Source organism: Festucalex cinctus, chromosome 11, assembly GCF_051991245.1.
Source record: "Festucalex cinctus isolate MCC-2025b chromosome 11, RoL_Fcin_1.0, whole genome shotgun sequence".
Taxonomy (NCBI): Eukaryota; Metazoa; Chordata; class Actinopteri; order Syngnathiformes; family Syngnathidae; genus Festucalex; species Festucalex cinctus.
In genome coordinates this window covers 5,766,236-5,790,734 of record NC_135421.1, presented here as the reverse complement: position 1 = coordinate 5,790,734, position 24,499 = coordinate 5,766,236, and the positions used below count along the sequence as shown (strand labels likewise).

Here is a 24,499-nt window from a genome sequence, read left to right as displayed (position 1 = left end):
CCCAGCTGACCCTCACAATACGTTTGGGTCTGCCAAGTCAGACCGGCATCGTCCCCCGCCATCGGAGCCAACACATGACCAGGTAGTGATCAGTTGACAGCTCTGCCCCTCTCTTCACCCAAGTGTCCAAAACATTCGGCCGCAAATCCGATGACACAACTACAAAGTCAATCATCAAACTGCGGCCTAGGGTGTCCTGGTGCCAAGTGCACATATGGACACCCTTATGTTTGAACATGGTGTTCGTTATGGACAGTCCGTGACGAGCACAGAAGTCCAATAACAGAACACCGCTCAGTTTTTGATCGGGGGGGCCGTTCCTCCCAATCACGCCCCTCCAGGTCTCACTGTCATTGCCCACGTGAGCGTCACCCAGCAAGACGAAGGAGTCCCCAGAGGGAGCGCTCTCCAGCACACCCTCCAAGGACTCCAAAAAGGGTGGGTACTCTGATCTGCTGTTTGGTGCATATGCACAAACAAGTCAGGACCCGTCCCCTCACCGGAAGGCGGAGGGAGGCTACCCTCTCGTCTACCGGGGTAAACCCCAACGTACAGGCGCCGAGGCGGGGGTCAATAAGTATGCCCACATCTGCTCTGCGCCTCTCACTATAGGCAACTCCAGAGTGGAAGAGAGTCCAACACCTCTCGAGAGGACTGGTACCAGAGCCCAAGCGGTGCGTGGTGGTGAGTCCGACTATGTCTAGTCGGAACTTCTCTGCCTCACACACCAGCTGGGGCTCCTTCCCTGCTAGAGAGGTGACATTCCATGTCCCAAGAGCCAGCTTCTGTAGCTGGGGATCAGTCCGGTCTCCGGTCTTGGCTGCTACGCAGCCTACTCTGCACCCGACCCCTTTGGCCCCTCCTACCGGTGGTGAGCCCGTGGGAAGGGGGACCCACGTTGCCTCTTTGGGCTGTGCCCGGCCGGGCCCCATGGGTGCAGGCCCGGCCACCAGGCGCTTGCCAACAAGCCCCACCTCCAGGCCTGGCTCCAGAGGGGGGTGACCCACGTCCAGGCAAGGGAAACGTGTTTCCAATAATTTTGTACATCACAAGGAGTCTTGTGAGCTGTGCTTCGTCTGGCCCCTCACCTAAGACCTGTTTGCCATGGGTGACCCTGCCAGCGGCATAAAGCCCCAGACAACATAGCTCCTAGATCATTGGGACATGCAAACCCCTCCACCACGATAAGGTGCCGGCTCACGGAAGGGCATTTTGTTTATGTTTCATAAATATAAATTTTAAACATGATAAATGATGCTGTTTCTACTAATTACTGTCTCAAATGTTTGATCCTGTAAATGTATCAGATGGTATGGTGAGAAACGTTTTTGGGAGGAGCAATATGGCCGCCTCGTGAGCTCAAAAGTCTTCCAGTCATATATATGTACACAGGTGAGTGGTTCAGGCTCCCATTCAAACGGCCTTTTGTGATGCGCTTACAGATGCTGGACGGCTTGGAAGTTGTGCAGGACGTTGTTGGCCCTGAGGACGAGCTGCTTGGTCCACCTGAGGGTGTCGGCGGGTGCGGCGGTGAACTTGGACGCCACGTCCTTCTTGCCCTTGGCCACGAGCAGCGCCCGCACCTGGTCCAGCTCGCGCAGCACCATGACCACCAGCTTGGACAGCTGCGGGCGCAGGCGCTCACGCACGGCGGCCCGCTGCAGCACGGGCGAGAACATGCTCACCAACTTGACGGCGGCCGACGGCAGGTGGCACTCATCCAGCGTCCCGCGCAGGATGGACACCAGGCGGGCCTCCAGGTGCGACACGTGCTCCTGGAAGACGGACGCCTGCTGCGCGAACGTCTGACAACAACAAAAACGGGGTTTGGGGGAGGACTCAGTGGCCGACTGCGCTCACCCGACGCTCACCTGGTCGGCCGGCTCGCTGGCGTCGCTCTGGCAGTCAGCGAGGATTTGCAGCTGGCGCAGGAAGTCCTGGCACACGCCCTGCACGGCGCCCGTCCACATCCGACCGCGACCGCCTGCCACCACCACCTGCTCCAGCTGGAACTGAAGGCGCACGCGGTACACTTCCTGGTTTGGGGACAAGTTTACCATAAACATTCGTTTATTTTTTTTCATTTTTAAAAAATCTTTTGATGTATTATTTGATTGATTTATATTTATTTTATTATAGTTTATATTATTATTCATTTATTCTTTTATTTATATTTATATATATTACCTTCAACATTCCTTTTTTTATTATTTAATATATTTTATTTATTCATATTTATTTTATTATATATTATATATTCGTTATTTATTTATTTTTTTATTTTTATTTATTTTGTATTTATATATATATTCTTTATTATTATTTTTATTTTTTTATAAGTTTACCGTCAACGTTCCTCTTTTAATTGTATATATTATTTTATTTATTTATATTTATTTTATTATATATACATTATATATTTATTATTAATTTATTCTTTTATTTTTATTTATATATATTATTTATTTTTTTTAATTGTTTTTATAATTTACCATCAACATTCCCTTATTTATTTTATTTTATATATTTTTTTTATTATTTTATATATTTTTTTTATTTATTTATATTTATTTAATTATATATATTTATCATTTCTTTATTCTTTTATTTTTATTTATATTTTACTGATATACATTATTTATTTTTTGTATAAGTTTAGCGTTAACATTCCTTTTTTTATTTTATATAATAGTTTATTCATTTATATTTATTTTATTATATATTATATATTATATTATAAGTTTACCGTCAACATTCCTTTGCAGGACACTTGGCAGGCGATGAACATCCGAATTAATCACATGACTTTCAAATTTTGTATCTGTTCTTAAATTTACAATCATTTTTTTCCATACTCTTGTGAACATAAAAGTGAAAAAAAAATGAAACTAATATGGCTGCGTCATTTAGTCATTGTTTCAGTCATTTCATAATAATGCATAAAATGGAGTTAAAATTTAAAAAATAAATGTATTGAATTGTAAAAAAAATTATTGAAGGTGATTTTTTTTTCTGCCACTAGATGGGATCATTGCATTTGTAAGACGTTGGTGCATTTTTCTGTTCATATGAACTCATTCAAGTCCCAGCAATGACGCGACCCCCTTCACTTTTTGACTGGATTTGGACTGATTTTGCAAGGTCCACACAATATTCTGTTCTACTGCTATCAAAACATGGAACTTACCAAAAGAAAGTTTTGAAAGATTAGAGTGGATTTGTATCTGTTTCCGTTTCGCAGAAATTTGACTTTTAGAGCTTCATATAGCTCAAGTTTCATCATTGTTGACAAACCTGTTGAAAAGACTGGCAACAAGAGCTTGTTGCAACACGGCTGATCTCATACTCTGCTGCCAACTGATGGCAGTTTTTTGTCATAACTACCATTGATTAAAGCCACCTCTTCATGTCAGAAGGTGTATCAAAGCCTTCTGTATACTCTAGCATAAAAAACAACAACAAGAAAAACAAAACATATACCGTATTTTCCGCACTATAAGGCGCACCAAAAAGCCTTCAATTTTTTCAAAAGCTGACCATGCACTTTATAATCCAGTGCGCCTTATATATGGATTAATATTGAGCCGCAACAGGTCTCGCTGTCAATAAGCTATCGGTGACCCTGCACGATCGGCAGAAGATCACGCATCTTGGATCGCTGGCTAATACTAATACTTTACCTCAGAGAAAATAATAAAACAGCTGTTTATTCATTTTGGGAGTGAATGGAGTTGTCAGAAAGCGGGTTTGTAATCTATTAATAAAGTTTGACTGACCTATCTGACTGTTTTGTTGATATTCCCTTTAGCGCAGCACCATCTAATGGATGCATAACCTAACCCCAGCCTCTACTGTAGTGCCTTATATATGGAAAAATTTTTAAAATATGTTATTCATTGAATTGAAGGTGTTGCCTTATAATGCGGTGCGGTGCGCCTTATAATGCGGTGCGCCGTATATATGGAAAAAGTTTTGAAATGTGTCATTCATTGAAGGTGCGCCTTAAAATGCGGTGCGCCTTATAGTGCGGAAAATACGGTAAATATGTTTTTGGGGAGTGAGGGACAAAGTATTAAAAAACATTTATACATTTTTGGGTTTGAATGAGTGAAGAGCGATATCATCTTTAAGTCACTTCATTGTGAAATTCTCGACATTTTTCAGATTGTCAAATACTACAAACAAATAGGGGTGGGTACCTCACGATACCATCCGATCGATATGCGATACAAGGCTCACCATAACGATGATCTCACGATATGACGATACCTCGATTATCGATATATCGCTCAGGTAATAAATCCACAATGATCTACGATAAAACTAACCCATAAACTAATAATAATCATAATAATATCATTAAATATCCATCCATCCATGTTCTTGACCGCTTATTCCTCACAAGGGTCACGGGGGGTGCTGGAGCCTATCTCAGCTGGCTTTTGGCAGTAGGCGGGATAAATCAATAATAAAAATAAAATAAGAATTCAATAAATAATAAAAATAATAATAAATAAATCATAAAGATAAAGAAATAATTTAGAACATAATAAAAATAACATAAATAAATAGAAATAAATAATTAATAATAGAAATAAAAAAATAATTCATAACATAATAAAAATAATATAAATAAATATAAATATAACATAAATATGCTTGCTGGTTGTTTATTTGCATTGCTGGAATGTACAAAAGAATAATGTGTGATTTTTAATTTTTTTTTATTTTTTTTAGTATGTGCTCCTTTTTTGACAATATTCTGACCTTTTATTTTTGTATTGCCAACCTCCCCCACAATATTGTGATCATTATCATATCATCGAATGTTTTCATTGAGTTGTGCAGGATGAAAAAGTGGACGTCACCTGGACGCTTACCTGGATGCTTTGCAGGCGAACGAGGAAGTCGTCCAAGCGAGAGAAGACCAGGTGAGACGGGAACTCCCACCTGTGCACGCCTCCATCCTGCACGCACACACAAAAAAAAGAAGCACGCGTCAGGGCTCGCGTCACCGAGAAAATTCCGTTTGGGGACAAAAGTCACAACAAACAACAAAAGAAGCAAAAAAAATAAAAAAAATAAAAAAATAAAAAGCTCGATTTGCATATATATATATATATATATATATATATATATATATATATATATATATATATATATATATATATATATATTAGGGCTGGGAATCTTTGAATGTCTCACGATTCGATTCGATTACAATTTTTGGGTCTACGATCCGATTCATAATCGATTTTCGATTCAAATGAAAAATTATTTGATTGACAAATGATTTCTGCTTCAATTTACAGATATGAACAACATTGTAATAATAATATAACAATATAATAAATAATTTGAAAATTATATCCCCCAAAAAATATAAACGGAAATATAAATAATGCATGCGCACCTCCTGTTCCAGCAGCATCCTGTGATGGATGTATTTGTCCTTGAGCGTTTGCAAGGTCAAGGTCACCACTCGAACGTCATCCAGGACCTGAGCGGGATCCGAAAGCAGGCCCCGCATCACTTCTTGTCCGTGCAGGAAGGTCCGGCTCTGCAAGGCCGACCAACACAACAACAACAATGCCGGTCAACGCAACAAAATCTTCTTCACTTGCGCTCGCTCTTGACGGACACGTTGAAAACAATGACGTCACTCCCTTATCACGTTAGCGTCACATTAGTGTCATTTGAAGCATCACGTTAGTGTCATGTTAGAGTCACATTAGCGTCATGTTAGCGTCATCTGAAGCGTCACATTAGCATCATCTGAAACGTCACCTTAGCGCAGTGCTTCTCAAATAGTGGGGAGGGCCCCCCCAGGGGGGTGCGAGCCTTCGTCAAGGGGGGCACGTTTGACCTCGGGGAACATGCTTTTTTATTTTTATTTTATTTTTTTGTTACTGTCTTAGAATAAAGTGCCATTGCACCTTCACTACATTAGGAGGCAGTGGCGCTCTCATTGGCAGAGTGTGCGCAGGGAGCATTCGCTCGGGGATGTAGGGGTTTTGTTTGCACTGAGCATGCGCGCTTTGCACACAGCACAGAGTATGAGTATGAAGTGTAGGCACGAAGTGTAGCAGACCCTCAAGTGACACCGTGAAAAAATATTGAACAGGGATGGGAAGACAGGCGGAGAGAGACGGAGATAAAGAGAGAAACGAAAGTCGAGGAAATATGACGAAGCATATGGGGGGCGAGATGTTTTCTTCTTCCTAGAATGGGCATGACAGAAAATAATTGAGAAGCACTGCCTTAGCGTAACGTTATCGTCACGCAAGCGTCATCTGAAGCGTCATGTTAGCGTCATCTGAAGCATCACATTAGTATTATCTGAAGCGTCACCTTAGCATAACGTTATCGTCACGCAAGCGTCATCTGAAGCGTCATGTTAGTGTTATGTTAGCTTCACATTAGTATCATGTTAGCGTCATCTGAAGCGTCACCTTAGCATCATATTAGTGTCATGTTAGCGTCATCTGAAGCATCACATTAGCGTCATCTGAAGCGTAACGTTAGCGTCATCTGAAGCGTCACATTAGCGTAACGTTAGTGTCATCTGAAACGTCACGTTAGCGTAACGTTAGCATCATGTTAGTGTCATCTGAAGCGTCACTTTAGCATCATCTGAAGCGTACGTTAGCATTATCTGAAGCGTCACCTTAGCATAACGTTATCGTCACGCAAGCGTCATCTGAAGCGTCATGTTAGTGTTATGTTAGCTTCACATTAGTATCATGTTAGCGTCATCTGAAGCGTCACCTTAGCATCATATTAGTGTCATGTTAGCGTCATCTGAAGCATCACATTAGCGTCATCTGAAGCGTAACGTTAGCGTCATCTGAAGCGTCACATTAGCGTAACGTTAGCGTCATCTGAAACGTCACGTTAGCGTAACGTTAGCATCATGTTAGTGTCATCTGAAGCGTCACTTTAGCATCATCTGAAGCGTACGTTAGCGTCATCTGAAGCATCACGTTAGCGTCATGTTAGTGTCATCTGAAGCGTCACGTTGGCATCATCTGAAGCGTCACATTAGCGTCATCTGAAGCGTCACATTAGCGTAACGTTATTGTCGCGCTAGCGTCATCTGAAGCGTCACGTTAGCGTCATCTGAAGCGTCACATTAGCATCATCTGAAGCGTCACGTTAGCATCATGTTAGTGTCATCTGAAGCGTCACTTTAGCATCATCTGAAGCGTACGTTAGCGTCATCTGAAGCATCACGTTAGCGTCACGTTAGTGTCATCTGAAGCGTCACGTTTGCGTCATCTGAAGCGTCACATTAGCGTCATCTGAAGCGTCACGCTAGCGTAACGTTATTGTCGCGCTAGCGTCATCTGAGGCATCACGTTAGCGTCATCTGAAGCGTCACGTTAGCGTCATCTGAAGCGTCACGTTAGCGTCATCTGAAGCGTCACGTTAGCATCATCTGTCATGTTAGTATCACATTAACGTCATGGTAGCGTCATCTGAAGCGTCACATTAGATTATGAAGAAAAATATTCATCAAAATTAATATGGTAATAATTGCAATCACAATGAGTACAATTTGTTGTTGTTTTTTGCTAAACAAGAAAATTTTGTAAAAAAAAAAATATATGAAGACAAATTAATTTCTTTGAAACACTATCAGTTGCTTTTGGACCAAAACAAGATTCGTGAAATGAGTCATTTTAAAAATAATAAGGGAGCAAATACATAATTTTAAACAACTCAAAAGTACAATTAATAATCTTTTATTTGTTTACATTTATGCCGATTTTTGTAATTGTGGAGTCAGTGTAATAATTGAAATTGTTATTTTGAATTAATTGCTGAGCCCCATTGGGCGTGTCATTGAATTTTGAGTCTCCGTCATTATCAAGTCGTCCATATTTCGAGCCGAATCGTCCATCTGGTCAATCCAGATGCTCAACCAACCAAAAGTGCTTGTAACCGTGTCAAAGGTCGCTCTCTCAAAATCACTTTTTGAAGAGTAACCCTGATCTGAATATACAACTGGATAGCCAATAGGCCAAGCCTTTTAAGGTCGCGAGGCGGCCATATTGCTCCTCCCAAGAAAGATTTTTTGCAATACCATCCGATACGTTTCCTTGTTTAAGTAAAAAGAAAAAAAAATCAAAATAATAATAATAATAACAATGATGATAATAATAATAATAATAATAATAATAATAATAATAATAATAATAATAATAATAATAATAATAATAATAATAAGAAGAAGAAGAAGAAGAAGAAGAAGAAGAAGAAGAAGAAGAAGACGAATTAAAAAAAAAAAAAAAAAAAAAAAAAAAAGCGTCCAGACCAGACTCCGGCCTTCCTGGGTGGAGTTCGGATGTTCTCCCCGTGCCCGCGTGGGTCTTCTCCGGGTACTCCGGTCTCCTCCCACATTCCAAAGACATGCATGGCAAGTTAATTTAATTGTCCCTAGGTGTGCGTGTGAGTGTGGATGGTTGTTCGTCTCTGTGTGCCCTGCGATTGGGCTGGCAACTAGTCCAGAATGTACCCCGCCTACTGCCCAGAGCCAGCTGGGATAGGCGCCAGCTCCCCCCGCGACCCTTGTGAGGAATAAGCGGTCAAGAAAATTGATGGATGAATGGATGGATAATAAGTGACCACCCAGCCTTATACTAACTGCCTATCAGCTGTACAGTGGTACCTCTACTCAGACCCGTCACCAGAAAGAAATTGTAGGGGGGGCATTACATTTTTTGGGGGGGGGCACACTTTATCAACCTAAATCTAATGTTCATCAGGTTGAACAGCGGCATTGTGACAACTGCAAAAGTGTTCAGAAATATTTTCTGTCACTTAAAAGCGGCAGTTCGTTCTGAAATCTAAAAGACAAACTGAAAAAAAAAATGTGTAGTTCATTTTGCATTTATTCAACCCACAAGTTCATTTGAAACAAATCCACTCTTCACTTCTGTAAACAACTATGTCCGAATGAATGACTGTGACCCAGCCCCTTCTATCTGGAATTGGCTAGCAGTTGCCTTCATTTGCGTGTTGGATTAGGGCTGTACGATATGGACAAAATTTCCTTTCATTTTTGCCAGACATCTCTATTCTTTGATCTTTGACTCAGCATGAGACTTCACATCATTTTACTTTTTTTATGGTGCCTTCTGTATTTTGTGTTATTTTATTTCTATACTTATACCGATTTTTTTTTTTTTAGTATTTTATTTGCGTGTATACTTATCTACTTATATTTACTCGAATTAATTTTATTTTGTGTAATTTTATTTCACTTATGTCTACTAAAAGACTAATTTCTATTCCATGCACAGCACTTTGTATGCAGCAATGGATGTTTTAAAGTGATTTAGAAATAAGGTTGAGTTATGTCGATGATATACAGAAACAACATATGGGTTCAGTGAAAAACTAAGCAGAATATCAATCCAAAAGGATGTGTAAAGTGCTGTTTTTTTTTATTAGAACTTAGTGACAGTCATCAACATGAACAAACTTGGCAATAAAAAAAGAGAATTCAACTCACATTGTACTGCAACTGCTTTAGTGATAAATAATTTTATGCTCCTTAGTTGTTGTTGTGTATGTGTGACTGCTTGGGTCTGTTAACAGCATACTGTGTATTGCTACAATTCATCCGTGCTGTGTGGCTTGACTAATTTAAATAAAAGTTTGACACTCACTTGTAAACGTAACCAGTGGACTCAGAATTCCCATTTATGTCAACTGTGTCATCCTGGATCGAGGTTTGGCATTTGGTGGCTTCCATTAAAGCGGCACGACGTGCGCACTGCTCAGTCTTTGTCCCAGCGCCAGCCGGTGTCGGTACCATATGTGTTCGGCCTGCCAGATCCATTCGGGGTCCTTCGCCTACAGATGACGTTACGCTACAGGATTGGCTGAGACGTTTTACGCTACAGGATTGGCTGAGATGTCGACGATTGTGATTGGTGAGGCAACTTTCCAGTCGTTGGAGGGAAAACATTGACGCTTTTTACGAAGAAATTTATTATTATTTATCTAATGGGACTTATCACAGCCGCACTACTGGATCAAACTGTTCGGCGATCCAAAAGGCAAGGATTCGTAACGCGTCAAAATCATTCATCAATCATCATCAATCAATTACATCTCACCGTGGCTATTCTAATGTATTGATCTCTCCTCTTCCCTTGTCTAGGATTAAAGGTTTGCCGTGAAACCCTTTCAGACTTGTTTGTTGTTGTTGTTTTGTGGAAGGAAAAAAATACTGAACATATAAAGAAAAGTTGTGCATTCATTCATTCATTCATTCATGTGTCATTCATTGATTTGTTAATGCATTTGACATCTTTAAAGAAAAAGTAAAATGTGCTACTGTAGTTGATGAAGTTAACTTATGAGTTTTGACTTTACGGTAGTAGGCCATGACCTTTGATTAATATTTATATCAATAGTCCATGAGACACACATGCACACACATGAAGGTTACAAATAAATTCGTAGTTACCTAATAACCTGAGGCTGAGTACAGAACATATTGGTGAGGAAATGTCACATCTCAGGCAATAATTCCATCATTTTATTATCATCATCATGGTAATTATTTTCTGCAATACGCACGACCCTCCGCAACTCATTTAAATAACAAAATGTATGGGCTGAGATTGCAAAACGTAAATAAACGTAAGTATAAAAGCAGGATACTTTAAGATTGACTAAATAATGAAATAGATTGAAAAAATACATTAGATAAAATAAATATAAAAAATGGAGGTAAAATAGCACATAAATGCAAAAAAGTAAAACTGCGATGGGACGAAATATTGTCAGTTGACGTGCTAATGTGTTCCTATAATCATTACGACTGTTTTTGTGATGTATTGTGATACGTGAACCGCAAAATTCGGAAACCAAACCAACGTGAACACATTTGACACTGCTCGCTTGCTGTACTGACGTCATCAGCAAGCGCCGACCAGACGCGAAGGCCCCCGAATGGATCTGGCAGGCCGAACACATATGGTACCGACACCGGCAAATGCGCACTATCTACCCGGAAGTACATTTGGCTAAGGCACGTCTGCAGAGCGCGCGTCTCCCCCCACCCCACCCCATCCCTCCTGATCCTGATTGTCATTGGCTCGCTTAGTTGTCAATCACAGCCAAACTTGAAAGGAGGTATGTGGTTGGCTGGCACGCCATGCTTTACTTAAAACAGAAGGCGCAAGTTTACGTGACTGATAGGACGAATAGTTGGTGAGTCATCTTGCTAGGGCGGGCACGGCTGACTGACAGGGCGGGCACAGACCCCCAAGGCCCGCCCATGGTGACGGATCCGCCTCTACTTACGAAATTAATTGGTACTGGAAGACGAATTTTCCATGTAAATGCCCTAACCCATTCCAAGCCTCCCAAAATTCAGACATAAATGTTTTATAAAGCATAAAAATACATCAAAACATGTAACAAATACGTGTTATAATTAGATTATTGCACAATAAATGGGAGTTGTGCATAATGTAAAAAAAAACAAAGAATAGAGTAAAGAATAAAAATGATGGTCATTTACCTTTTTAACTGCTGTCCTTATCGTTTTTTGCCCTCTTTTTGGTTCATGTTCTCTCTCAAAAGTGTTTTTGCCTGGTGATTTGTAAAGAACTGATCCAAGGATGTTTTTTTTTTTGTTTTTTTTACAATCTTATTTTTTTTATTCATTTTATATTTTTTTTATCTCTCACTCTCTCACTCATGCTTACATCATGTAAGCCGCACATGATCTCCCAGGCGGATAAGTGAACCCACGCCATCCGGCACCGAAGGCAAGTGACGGTTCCACTCCACCACCTGGAGCCCTTGTTTTTTTTTTTGTTTTTTTTTGTTTTTTACAATCCTTCGAAAATGTCCAATGCAAACATCATCATAGTCAGCGATCGTCCGAATGGTGAACACTTCTTCTGGGTGATACTTTTTCAATAAATTCTGAAGCTTGATGGAAACTTCAGATACGATGGCGAGTCATCTGCTTCCAAAAAAGGCACGTCTTGTCGCAATTAAAAACTTACTGTGCAACGTAGCCTTCATCAATCACCAAATGTTTGAATTTTTGCACAAATTGGGCGGCTGTTAATATTTACGTAAAACTATGACGAGGACGCTACATAAACACAGGCCGTTTCTCAATAAGCAAAGTGCGCATTAAGTTTACGCATGCGCGAGGGAAAAAACGAGGTTACCAACTACCCTATCAATTTGAATGGCAGAGATTAGAGTGGTGACAATCTTTGCATAACTGTCCAGCTTGCAAGTCAACTTCCCTGGTGTCAATAAACCACATGCTATGCATGTTAATAAAAACAGCAACTTCCCAGCGGTTGAAACGCTTCTATCAGAGCCGATTCCCTAGGATCCAATTCATTTTCAATGACCGTTTGGTAGTTTCTCCTACCCACAATGCACCACACCGCTACCCATAATGCACCTTGAATTCGAGATGCGCACTTCGCTTATAACACGGAGTACGTTCTTGTGACGCAACGAGCAGCGTCTTGGTAAGCCCGGTCTCAAGAACGTACTTCCCAAGCACGCATATCTCGCTGGCGTATTTCCGTAACTCATCGCAGTTAGATCATGTGACTTGCTTTCAATGGATTTGTACTACTATTTGGATGTTTCAAAATGTGTTTGTACAACATACATGGGTTAAAAACTTTACTTACATCCTTGTGATTTTGCAGCTGTGTTTTGGAATAAATTTCGTCAAACTTGATTTCTTTCCCATGTTTTTGGGATGTGGACACTTGAACAAAATGTATCATCACAATTTCAGAAGATTCAGAATAGGGCTGCACGATATTGGAAAAACATGCGATATGCGATATTATTGCGATATTTAACATGTACCTAAAGAAATTACATTTTTATAACCTAATAAAAGAAAAACATTTTTCATGTGGCAAAATAAGCAACCTTAATGTAATCTTAGTTAATTAATTGTAATTATGTCTTGATAGATTTCAACTATTGAATGGCGATGCACATTTTAGTTAGCATCTGACTGGTCAAATTCATATAAAAAGCATAAAATTCCATATAAAACTTATTGCATGCCTTTGCGATATGCATATTGCAAGTGCCAATATCGCGATATCGATATTTTTTCGATATATTGTGCTGCCCTAATTCAGAACAAAACCTGCAACTCTCACCGGTATTTTTCCAGACCCCCACCTCAAAATTATCATACGTTGGATAAATCCCATGTATAATTTAATTCCAAATAATATTTAAAAATATTACTCATAAGTATATAACATCTAGTCACGTGGTACAGTTACGGCAATGCGTCACAAGCAGGAAGCTCGCAGTAAGAACAACATCCGAGTATCTGTCCATTCAATACTTTTGCTTTTTGCGTACTTGCAATTGGAACAGTACTTGGGTACTGAATACTTGAGTACTGATGACGTTTCAAGACATCACGAGGACGTAAGTAAGGACAAGAATGCTATTGAGAATCAGCCAAATTCTCTACATAGACACATTCTATTTTATATCTATGGCCAAATACTCTTAGCCAATGGGATGCCAGGTAGACACATTCTATTATGTATGCTTCCTCTTAGCCAATGGGATGCCAGGAATATGCCAGTAATAGCCAGTGGCAGAGCAGCTGTAAGTATGTTGCGTTCAGGAAACTCTGGGAGCTGCGAGTAGCGGCCCATACTGTAGTTTTACCTTCGTATCCTGAAACTTATTTCGTAACTAGAGGCAATATTTTCCTGTTGAGGAGTTTCGTAACTTGAAACCTTCGTATGAAGGGACGTTCGTAAGTAGAGCTTACACGGTATATGTCTCATCTGTACATATACCGTATCATTTATACAGTAGTGTGCTCGTGAGATGGGAGTAGCAAGATGGCCGCCCTGTGACTTCAACGGGAATGGGTGAATGGGCTATCGGCGATCCAATCAAATATACAGGTCAGTGGTCTGATTCCTTGCGTGGGAAAAGTAACGTTTTTTTTTTTTTTTTTTTTTTTTTTTTTAATTCTGTCAGCGCAATGCATGATGGGAGCTGCTGAGATCTGTTTTGGATCTTGATTTGCATGTGTGAGTGTGTGCGTGCGTACCCGTTCGATGAAGAGGTTGCAGATCTCCTGCAGGAGGACGACGATCCAGCACGGCTTGCAGTGAAAGTGCGAGCCGATCCACACCTGATGCACCTTCTCCATCACAGCGGCCATGTTGTCCCGCAGCTGTCCAGCAACATCATCATCATCGTCTTCATCGTCATCATCATCGTGGACCGCCTTACCTGCGGGTAATCCAGCCGCTCCAGTTCCTCCACTTCGCGCTGCAGAGGCGCCAGGTTGTCGTTGGCGTCCTGGGCCTCCGCCAGTCCTGAGAGGTCAAAGGTTAGCTGGCTCAACGCCTTCTCCTGGGCCGGCCGCGGTGCAGCTTTCTTACCTTTTTGGGCGTGGGCGTGGATGTCTATCAAGGTGGCGCGGTACGCCCCCTGGGCCGACTCCAGCAGCGAGGACACTTGTTGGGTGCTGTCGCTCGTCATCTGAAAGCGGCACGTTAGCATCACGTTAGCGTCATCTGAAGCATCATGTTAGAGTCACGTTAGCATCACGTTAGCGTAATTTGAAGCGTCATGTTAGCGCCACATCCGCACTCTGTTTTTCACATTTCAACCTTCTTTCTTGCTATGTAGGAATGGAAGAATGTTGATTTGTTGTGGTTGTGTAGCTGTTAATGTTTTGTTATATTTGTTTGTTGTCTTTCTGCAAAGCGCTTTGTGACAGCTAAGGCTGTTTGAAAGCGTAAATAAAGATGACTTTACTTATGGTGAAGGGGCTCTTCAAAGCATAATTGTTATTATTATTATTATTATTGACCACCCATCCTGATGCTAACTGCCTACAAGCTGTATTTGTCTCATATGTACGTATAGCATATAGTTGATGCAATGGGGTACAGTATATGCCACGGAAGAAGCGGGACGTGATTTTGCACAGTTTATTTCCGTTCCGGGTTGCGAACGCGCAACCCAGTGGCACAAAGTCGGAAGCACAAGTATTTTTGACGCAGCCCACACGTTGCAAACCGAACCGGAAACATACTGTTGTGCAAAAACCAGTCCTCTTCCGTGGAATGTACCCCAAGTGTGCTGACGAGGTGCAAGATGGCCGCCCTGTGACTTTAATGCCTTGCACTGGTGTGTATGGGCTATCGGATAGCCAATCATATGTGTGTATATATATATATATATATATACATATATATATATATATATATATATGTGTACATTAGATGGCGTTAGCGGTGCGATGTGTCACGCGGGTGTCAGCAGTGGGAGGGTCTTACCTGCTCCAGGACGAGCTGCAGGTTGCGCAGTCTGTTGCTCCAGAAGTCAAACTCTTCAGAAGGCGGTGGCTTGAGTCCTTCTAGGAGTGGCTGGGCCGGGTTTTGCTGCAGGAATTCCGACACCAGCTCCGCCCACTCGATGATGACCGCCTCGCAGGCGTGCAGCAGCTTCACGTCGTACGTCTTCCTGTCCCGCAAACAACAAACGAATCGGTTCGAGTCGAGTCGGCTTTTTAGGGCAAAACATGGTCCTCGTTTGGACATTCTGTCAGAGGCGGAGGTTCCCAGTCCGTCGCTGACGGACCCGCGTCTTGCCGGCGAACGGCGAATGACGGGGAACTTGGAAAAAACTGACGGACTAAGCGCCAAGCGAAACGGGCTTTCGTTTGTCACTGTCACGACCCGGGTGAAGACACGTTTCGTTGATGACCGGCGCTAACGCTAGCTTAGCCTGAACGTGAAATATCGCGCACGTTTCGGGTTTGTTTGTTTGATTGCTCAGAGCAGAGAAGGGGAGGGGGTTCTGCATCAGGTTTTCAACTCAACTCAACTTCATTTATAAATATAAAAGAAAAGGTTCATGCTTTACAGCAGTTGTAAACAAGTAAGAATGATTTTATTATTGACACATAAATCTATCCAATAACCTTGTATACTTCATGAATTGTTTTAATGTAAAGCCAGTGTCTTCTTGTGCTGGTCCCAAGTCCGGATAAATACAGAGGGGTAGATTGACTAAAGGTTTGCATAGCCTTTGCACGGTGCTAACCGGTAAAAATGGAGCAAACCGGGAGTGCCTAATTCACTAAACACGCGCAGATGGGGAAATCCATCACTAAATGCGCTGCCAACCAGATTGCGCCCCGGTGCTCTGGCGGTATTTGCGCGTATGTGAATTAGGTCATTTGTATACATTTGGCGCAAAATATGTCCACCCCAATGCAAATGAGACTCATTGATATACAGGGTCTAATTTACTAACGCCAGACAAATAGCCACACGGAGTTTGTGTGACGCAAATAACGTTTATGGAAGGCTGGTGTAAACTTGGCGCTTCCTTAATCCCGGCATCATGACGGCAGTGCATGGTGTCATGGAGATGCATGGTGCACATCCCTATCTGGCTGATCACGCAGAGAGGGGGGAGAGAGAGAGAAAGCGAGAGAGAGAGAGAGAGAGAGAGAGAGAGAGAGAGAGAGAGAGAGAGAGAGAGAGAGAGAGAGAGAGAGAGAGGACATTTTTCTATGTTGGTTTACAACACATGATGTAAGCCGGGCTGATTGGGAATGGCGGTGGGGTTGGGGCGGTCATTTTTACATGCCAGATGCATACTGTACGCCTACCTCAACCTCTGAAAATCTTTTTTTTTTTTTTATTATTGCACCAATAATTCGTACTTTATGAATTAATTACGTTGTTGTTGTCCTTTGCTCTGTACAGCTTAATGGCGCTAGATGAGGAAAACGCTTCTGCACCTCTGGGTCCAACCTCACTTTCTGATAATGTCATCTTTCTCGCAACTGTTACTATACTCCAATGTTCTCGCGCAAATCCATTGCCATGTGTGGTAAATCAGGGACAAATTTTCTCCCAGCTGTCAGAATTTGTGGGCATGTTTGCGCCGGTATATGATGAGAGCAATATCCTTAGTGAATAGGTGGTTAACTGGGAGCAGACTGCTGGTGCAATTTTGGTGCAATATTTCACGCTGTTAGCGGCGCGCAGCGCATTCTTAGTCAATCTACCCCAGAGGGTTGTGTCAGGAAGGGTATCCGACGTAAAACTTTGGCCAAACATGCGAATCAAATATATGACTTCCATACCGAATTGGTAGAGGCCCGGCTTCACAATGCCCTCCTTCGGTGCAGTTGAACTACAGGGTGCTGGTGGAAACTGGACTACTGTTGGTCGAAGAAGGAGAGGAGGAAGGTGTGTTCGTAGGAAGAAAAGAGAAGAGAAACACCACGAGTCTAGGACTTAGAGTAGGGACTTTGAATGTTGGAGGTATGACAGGAATAGGTAGAGACAATGAGGAGGTGCAGAAGTGGATGCTGAGAAAGAGGTTCGCTAAGAAGAAGTGGGATACTGAGAGGACTGAAGAACGTAGACAGGAGTACAGGGAAATACGTCGTAAGGTGAAAGTAGAAGTGGCAAAGGCCAAACAAGTGGCCTACGAAGAATTATATGCGAGATTGGACAGTAAGGAGGGAGAGACTGATCTATACAGGTTGGCAAGGCAAAGAGACAGAGATGGGAAGGATGTGCAGCAGGTTAGGGTAATAAAGGATAGGGATGGAAGAGTGTTGACAGATGCCAGCGTTTGCGAAGGGAAGATGGAAAGGGTACTTTGAAGAGTTGATGAATGAGGACTTTGAGACAGAAGGAAGAGTAGAAGGGGTGACTGTTGAGGACCAGGAAGTAGATTAGTAAGGACGAAGTGAGAACAGCATTGAAGAGGATGAAGAGTGGAAAGGCACCATGTCCTGATGATATACCTGTGACGGTATGGAAGTGTCTCGGAGAGGTAGCAGTAGAATTTCTGACTGGGTTGTTCAACAGAATCTTAGATAGTGAGAAAATGCCTGAGGAATGGAGAAGTGCATTGGTGCCCATTTTTAAGAACAAGGGAGATGTGCAGAATTGTGGCAACTCCATCCATCCATCCATCCATCCATCCATCCATCCATCTTCTGCCGCTTATCCGAGGTCGGGTCGTGGGGGCAGCAGCTTTAGGAGGAAAGCCCAGACTTCCCTCTCCCCAGCCACTTCAACCAGCTCCACTGGCGGGATCCCAAGGCGTTCCCAGGCCAGCCGAGAGACAGTCTCTCCAGCATGTACTGGGTTGTCCCCGGGGCCTCCTGCCGGTGGGACATGCCTGGAACACCTCTCCTGGGAGGCGTCCAGGAGGCATCCGAACCAGATGCCCGAGCCACCTCAACTGGCTCCTCTCAACGCGGAGGAGCAGTGGCTCGACTCTGAGTCCCTCCTGGATGACCGAGCTTCTCACCCTATCTCTAAGGGAGAACCCTCTCAACGCGGAGGAGCCCCTCCGTGAGCCAGCACCTTACCGTGGTGGAGGGGTTTGTGTGTCCCAATGATCCTAGGAGCTATGTTGTCTGTGGCTTTATGCCCCTGGCAGGGCCACCCATGTCAAACAGGTCCTAGGCAAGGGGCCAGAGTAAGCACGGCTCACACTACACCCTAATGACGAAAAACAAAAATGGAAACATGTTTCCCTTGCTCGGACACGGGTCACCGGGGCCCCCCTCTGGAGCCAGGCTTGGAGGTGGGGCTCCTGGTGGGTGAGCACCTGGTGGCCGGGCCTGCACCCATGTGGCCCGGCCAGGCATAGCCCAAAGAGACAACGTGGGTGCCCCTTCCCATGGATCACCACCGGTGGGAGGGGCCAAAGGGGTCGGGGCGCAGAGTGGGCTGGGTGGCAGCCAAGGGAGGAGACCTTGGAATTTTGGCAACTACAGAGGAATAAAGCTGATGAGCCACACAATGAAGCTATGGGAAAGAGTAGTGGAAGATAGACTGAGGGCAGAGGTGAACATTTGTGAGCAGCAGTATGGTTTAATGACAACAACAACAACAACAAAAAAGTATGACCGATGCAGTATTTGCTTTTTTGCTTTGAGGATGTTGATTGTGAAGTACAGAGAAAGTCAGAAGGAGCTGCATTGTGCCTTTGTAGACCTGGAGAAAGCTTATGACAGGATGCCCAGAGAGGAGCTGTAGTTTTGTATGAGGAAGTCTGGAGTGGCAGAGAAGTATGTTCAAGTGGTGCAGGACAGGTATGAGGACTGTAAGACAGTGGTGAGGTGTGCTCTAGGTGGGACTACATCAGGGATCAGCGCTGAGCCCCTTCTTGTTTGCTATGATAATGGACAGGATGACAGATGAGGTTAGATAGGAATTCCCATGGACTATGATGTTTGCAGATGACATGGTGATCTGTAACAAAGCAGGGAACAGGTGGAGAGGAAGCTAGAGGCGTGGAGGTTTGCCCTGGAAAGGAGGGGAATGAAGGTTAGCCGTAGCAAGACGGAGTACTGTGTGTGAATGAGAGGGACCCAAGTGGAAGAGTGAGGTTACAGGAAGAAGAGACCAAGAAAGGGGGAGGAGTTTAAGTATTTAGGGTCAACAGTCCAGCGCAATGGAGAGTGTGGAAAAGAAGTGATGAAGCGTGTTCAGGCAGGCTGGAACGGGTGGAGAAAAGTGTCAGATGTGATGTGTGATAGAAGAGTTTCAGCTAACATGAAAGGAAAGGTTTGTAAAACTGTGGTGAGACCATCGATGTTGTTTGGTCTGGAGACAGTGCCACTGAGGAAAAGACAGGAGGCAGAGCTGGAAGTGGCAGAGATGAAGATGCTGATGTTCTCTTTGGGAGTGACCAGGATGGATAGGATCAGGAATGAGTACATCAGAGGGACAGCCCATGTTAGAAGAGGTTTAAGAGATAAAGTCAGAGAGGCCAGACTGAGATGGTTTCGACATGTCAAGAGAGATAGTGAGTATATTGGCAGAAGGATGCTGAGTTTGCAAATGCCAGGCTGAAGATCGAGAGGAAGACCAAAGAGGAGGTTTATGGATGGAGTTCAAGAGAACATGAAGGTAGTTGGTGTGAGAGTAGAGGATGCGGAGGAAAGGGTTGGAGGGAGGCAACTCATTCGCTGTGGCCACCCCTGAAGGGAAAAGCCCAAAGAAGAAGTAGGTGGTTTATATGCATTGCTTATGTACAAAAGCACAATATTGTGGTTTTTTGTTTTGTTTTTAGTATGAGCTCATTTTTGTTTTTTTTACAACAATGTGAACTTTATTTAAGCCCACTTCACACTGGTTGCGGAAAGGACGAGGTGGTTTTCCGTACAGAATCCGCACGGCGTCCGCAAGGACTGCAATTCACACCACGTACGTTACGTGTCCGGAAATCTGCTCCCGACAGACACACCCAAAACACAACAGACACACGAAAACCACAACCACAACATGGCGGTGCACAGAAGTACCCTGTAAGGAAAGGCACCCAGGAGGAGTTCACCCAGTGAGATGGATGAAGACGAGCCATCCTTCTCACTGTGGAGGCTCCCCCATGAGGAAACACTGGAGCAAAAAATTTAATAACTACCAAATAAAAACATTTAAACACTAAAAGAAAACAGTTAAACACTATGGAAAAAATTAATAAATAAAAACAAAGCTACAAAACAATATAGATTAAAACAGTTAAATAAATAAAAGGGGATAAAAAGAGAGGGAAAAAAAAAGATCAATCAAATGCCAGACTAAAAACATCAATATTCTCTTGATGCCCTCCGGCAGGCTACTCCATAGGTGAGGACCATAGTGGCTAAAGGCAGCTTCACCGTGTGTCTTGGTCCTCACCTTAGGATATGCTTTTTGGACATTATTTCTGGGACTTCTACCATGGGTAAGTATGTTTTGTGTTGAAATAGTGTTATTTTGTCATGTTTCATTTATTCTGAGCTCATTTTTTTTGTCTTAAATGTCCAACTCATGTCATGCTATGTAGCTAGCTAGCTTCCCTCCCAAAAAATGAGCTCGCATACGGTTTTATTTTGAATCAAACCGGGTTTACCTTGATGCGAGACGCCCGACTTCCTGTCCGGCTCGTGTCATTTCTTCAGCTTCATGAAATTCCGCATGCCGCGTTCAGAAAAAAATAAAAGAACACTTGCGGAAACCTTCCGCATCGCTGCAGTCGTTCCACACCGCAGCTGGTGTCAATTGACACGTAGACATCCTTGCGGCTCCGTACGGCCGCCGTATGAAAAACGCAATGCGTCCGTTCCGCAGCCAGTGTGAATTGGGCTTTATATCGCCAACCTCGCCACAATATCGTGATAATTATCGTATTATGAGCTTCATATTGTGATAATAGCATATCATGATGTTTGGATATGGTTACATCCCCACTAAACACAACGTTAAGAATGACATCCATTGTATATTTAAATACAAAACATGCTTCTTTTCTAAAACATCACTAGCCTAATGCTAACAGGAAGTTCGCATCGACTTGGGGAGTGTTTTTCCTTCAAATAACGAATATCCGTACACAAATGTTGTGAGAACACATACCCACTGATGAGATAACGCTACACAAAGGTACAAATTCTTCCCAATGTGTGAAAAACGACTTTTTTTTTTAAATATAATTCAATCGCAACTTTCTTCTGTACTCACTAAGTGTGAATGCCATGGATGCACGGCACCACACTGCCCCCAAGAGGCCAAAACGCACAGGTACAGTCAGAATTTGTTCTTACTGCTTATTTTTCAGTTGCTATTATTTTAGTTTATCCATCCATCCATCCTTCCATCCATTTTCTTGACCGCTTATTTCTCACAAGGGTCGCGGGAGGTGCTTGACCCTATCTTCAGTTGCTATTATTTTAGTTTATCCATCCATCCACCCTTCCATCCATTTTCTTGACCGCTTATTCCTCACAAGGGTCGCGGGGGGTGCTGGACCCTATCTCAGCTGGCTCTGGGCAGTAGGCCGGGTACACCCTGGACTGGTTGCCAGCCAATCGCAGGGCACACAGAGAAGAACAACCATCCACACTCACAAGCACACCTAGGGACAATTCGGATTGCCCAATTAATCTGCCATTCATGTCTTTGGAACGTGGGAGGAGACCGCAGTACCCGGAGAAGACCCACGCAAGCACGGGGAGAACATGCAAACTCCACCCAGGAAGGCCGATGTATGGACTCGAACCCGAGTCCGCAGAACTTGGAGGTGGGCGTGCTAACCACCTTATTTTAGTTTATTCGAATCTTATTTCACTTTGTTATTGTTTTTTATTTTGTCATTGTCCTTTCAAGTTATATTACATTATAAAGTTGATATTTCAAGGATTCAAAGTGCCGCGCTAACCTGTCCTGGTCGTCGTGGAGCCATTTGGGGAGCGGCAGAAAGGTCCAGCCTTCCTTCAGGGCCTTCATGGTGAGAGCTTGGTTCTTCAGCCTCTCCATCAAGTTGAGCGTCTCCTCGGCGGCGCCCGGGGCCCAGCCGCCCTCGTTGGCCGGGTTGCTTAGCAACGGGCAGATCACCTGTGTGGACGAGAACGGTGTCAGATGTGATCGGGCTGCCACATGGCATCGGGGTCGCCTAACAAACACGTCCCGCTACAGGGATGGGCTGGAAATGATCCAGTTGACGTCGAAAATATTCAAGATGTCATTGAAATAACAAAATGTATGGACTGAAATTGTAAAAACGTAGATAAAATGAAATAAATAATAAAATAGACTGAATAAATGATAAATACAGGTATACAGGTAATACAAGTATCATGCTATTATAATTTTAGATTTAGTTACGGTTTTTTGTTTTGTTTTGTTTTACAATTTTAGTCCATAAATTTATTTTGAACTATTGTAAACGGACAATTTCCGGACAATCCTGTAGTGTGACGTCATCTGCAGGCGACCAGCCTGATCACATCTGTCGCCGACAACGGCATTAGCAAGCATTATAGCGTTAGCGGCTAGCTAGCCGACCTCCTGCGTGAGCGCCAAGATGTTAATATGTTCTTATTACCATTAAGACTGTTTTTCAAGCGCCAAGGCGCTTCAATCTATTTTTTTTCCGCTCTTAAAGTATCATGCTTTTATATTTTTAGGTTTAGTTACATTTTTACAATTTTAGTCCATACATATTGTTTGTTCTCTTGTACAATTGTAAACAGACAATCCTGTAGCGTGACGTCATCTGCAGGCGACCAGCCCGATCACATCTGACACCGATGACGACGTTAGCAAGCATTATAGCGTTAGCGGCTAGCTAGCCAACCTCCTGCGTGAGCGCCGAGATGAAGGTGAACAGCTCGTCGGCGTGAACCTCCTCCACGAGCAGCATGGATGCCATGTTGTCGGCACTGAGCACGTCGTGGTGCGTCTTGGCCAAGCACACCACCTTGCGGCATGCGTCCAGGAAGTCCAGGCTGCTGCCGGCGCTGCCGTCGGCGTTGAGCCACACGTACAGGTTTAGTGTGTCGCGCGTGTTGAAGAAGCTGTTCAGGTAAGCCAGGTGCTTCTTGGCCGTGACAAACTCGCGCCACTTCTCTTCGTCCAGGCGCAAGCTCTGCGTCAGCAGCGGCTTCAGTGACTCCACGCAAGTGTCGCTCGCTTCCATTTTTCAGTCACTCACTCGCTCGCCACGGCAGGCGCTGGCCGATGAAGCCGCCTGGAGGGGAGGATGTGACGACATCGTCTCCTTCAACTTGTTTGTCACACAGCGCGTCGTCATCGGCTCACAGTTGTGATGATGTCATCATCCGCTTTTGCTTGGGATTCAAACGCAAAATTGTTTTCTTGTCCAATTTTTCTTCCGCTGTATTTATTGGTGCAGGCATAGTTATCGTGATATGTACCAATAATTACGAATGCCTCTTAGGCCTGGGTTATCGATACAAATGTTCTCAATCGATTCCATTTCGATTCACAAGAGTTCAGTTCCATTTTTTCCGATTCACTTCAGTTCAATCCAATCCTGATTATATTAGGAGTGTGACGATATATCGATATCCTGATAAATCGTGATACTTTGTCTTCCGATATAATTATCGATACGTCTACGCAAGTATCGCAATATTTGTAGTACTATACAGCCACTATAACGGCTCGATTGTTCATGACTTATTGAGCAATTACTTGGCGGGCCACTAGGGGGAGCACTTCATAAGAGTGGCAAAGAAGACTCATGAGCTTAGTTTTATTATTATTTTTATTATTTATTTATTATGTATATACATAAAAATTATATATTTATATTACATGTATATTTAATTACATTATTTTATTATAACTATTAATTTTATTTTATTTTTATTTTTATTATTTATTTTGCATTCTTTATTCATATTTATTTATATATATTATTATTTTTATATATTATATACATTTATATATTATGTATTATATTATATTTATATTTAATATTATTTTTATTGTAACATGAATTATATATATATATTTATTAGCATTTTTTATTTTGCATTATTTATTCATATTTATTTCATTATTGTATTTATTTATATTATCATCATCATTATTATTTATTCTTTATATATATTATAAATATTTATATATTACATATTCATATTATATTTATATTTAACTATATT

At 42.7% G+C, this 24,499-nt stretch overlaps 1 protein-coding gene across 2 annotated transcripts in view; it reads right to left on the bottom strand.

Annotated features, from left to right (window-relative positions):
- Window positions 1–23,539, bottom strand: part of LOC144030122 (dynein axonemal heavy chain 17-like) — a 42,129-nt gene extending 18,590 nt beyond the window's left edge. Inside the window, exons 1-10 of one of the 2 annotated variants that reach the window (XM_077536106.1) lie at window positions 23,167–23,539; window positions 22,249–22,424; window positions 15,342–15,528; window positions 14,439–14,538; window positions 14,287–14,372; window positions 14,102–14,227; window positions 5,414–5,560; window positions 4,881–4,967; window positions 1,872–2,036; window positions 1,441–1,805 (exon numbers count right to left, since the gene is read on the bottom strand). In XM_077536106.1, coding sequence (XP_077392232.1) covers window positions 1,441–1,805; window positions 1,872–2,036; window positions 4,881–4,967; window positions 5,414–5,560; window positions 14,102–14,227; window positions 14,287–14,372; window positions 14,439–14,538; window positions 15,342–15,528; window positions 22,249–22,424; window positions 23,167–23,508 — 1,781 coding nt within the window. In that variant the 5' untranslated portion in view covers window positions 23,509–23,539. Of the gene's footprint in view, window positions 1–1,440; window positions 1,806–1,871; window positions 2,037–4,880; window positions 4,968–5,413; window positions 5,561–14,101; window positions 14,228–14,286; window positions 14,373–14,438; window positions 14,539–15,341; window positions 15,529–21,446; window positions 21,500–22,248; window positions 22,425–23,166 lie in introns of those variants that run through there. The other variant, XM_077536107.1, reaches the window with a different exon arrangement.
- Window positions 23,540–24,499: the final 960 nt, after the last annotated feature.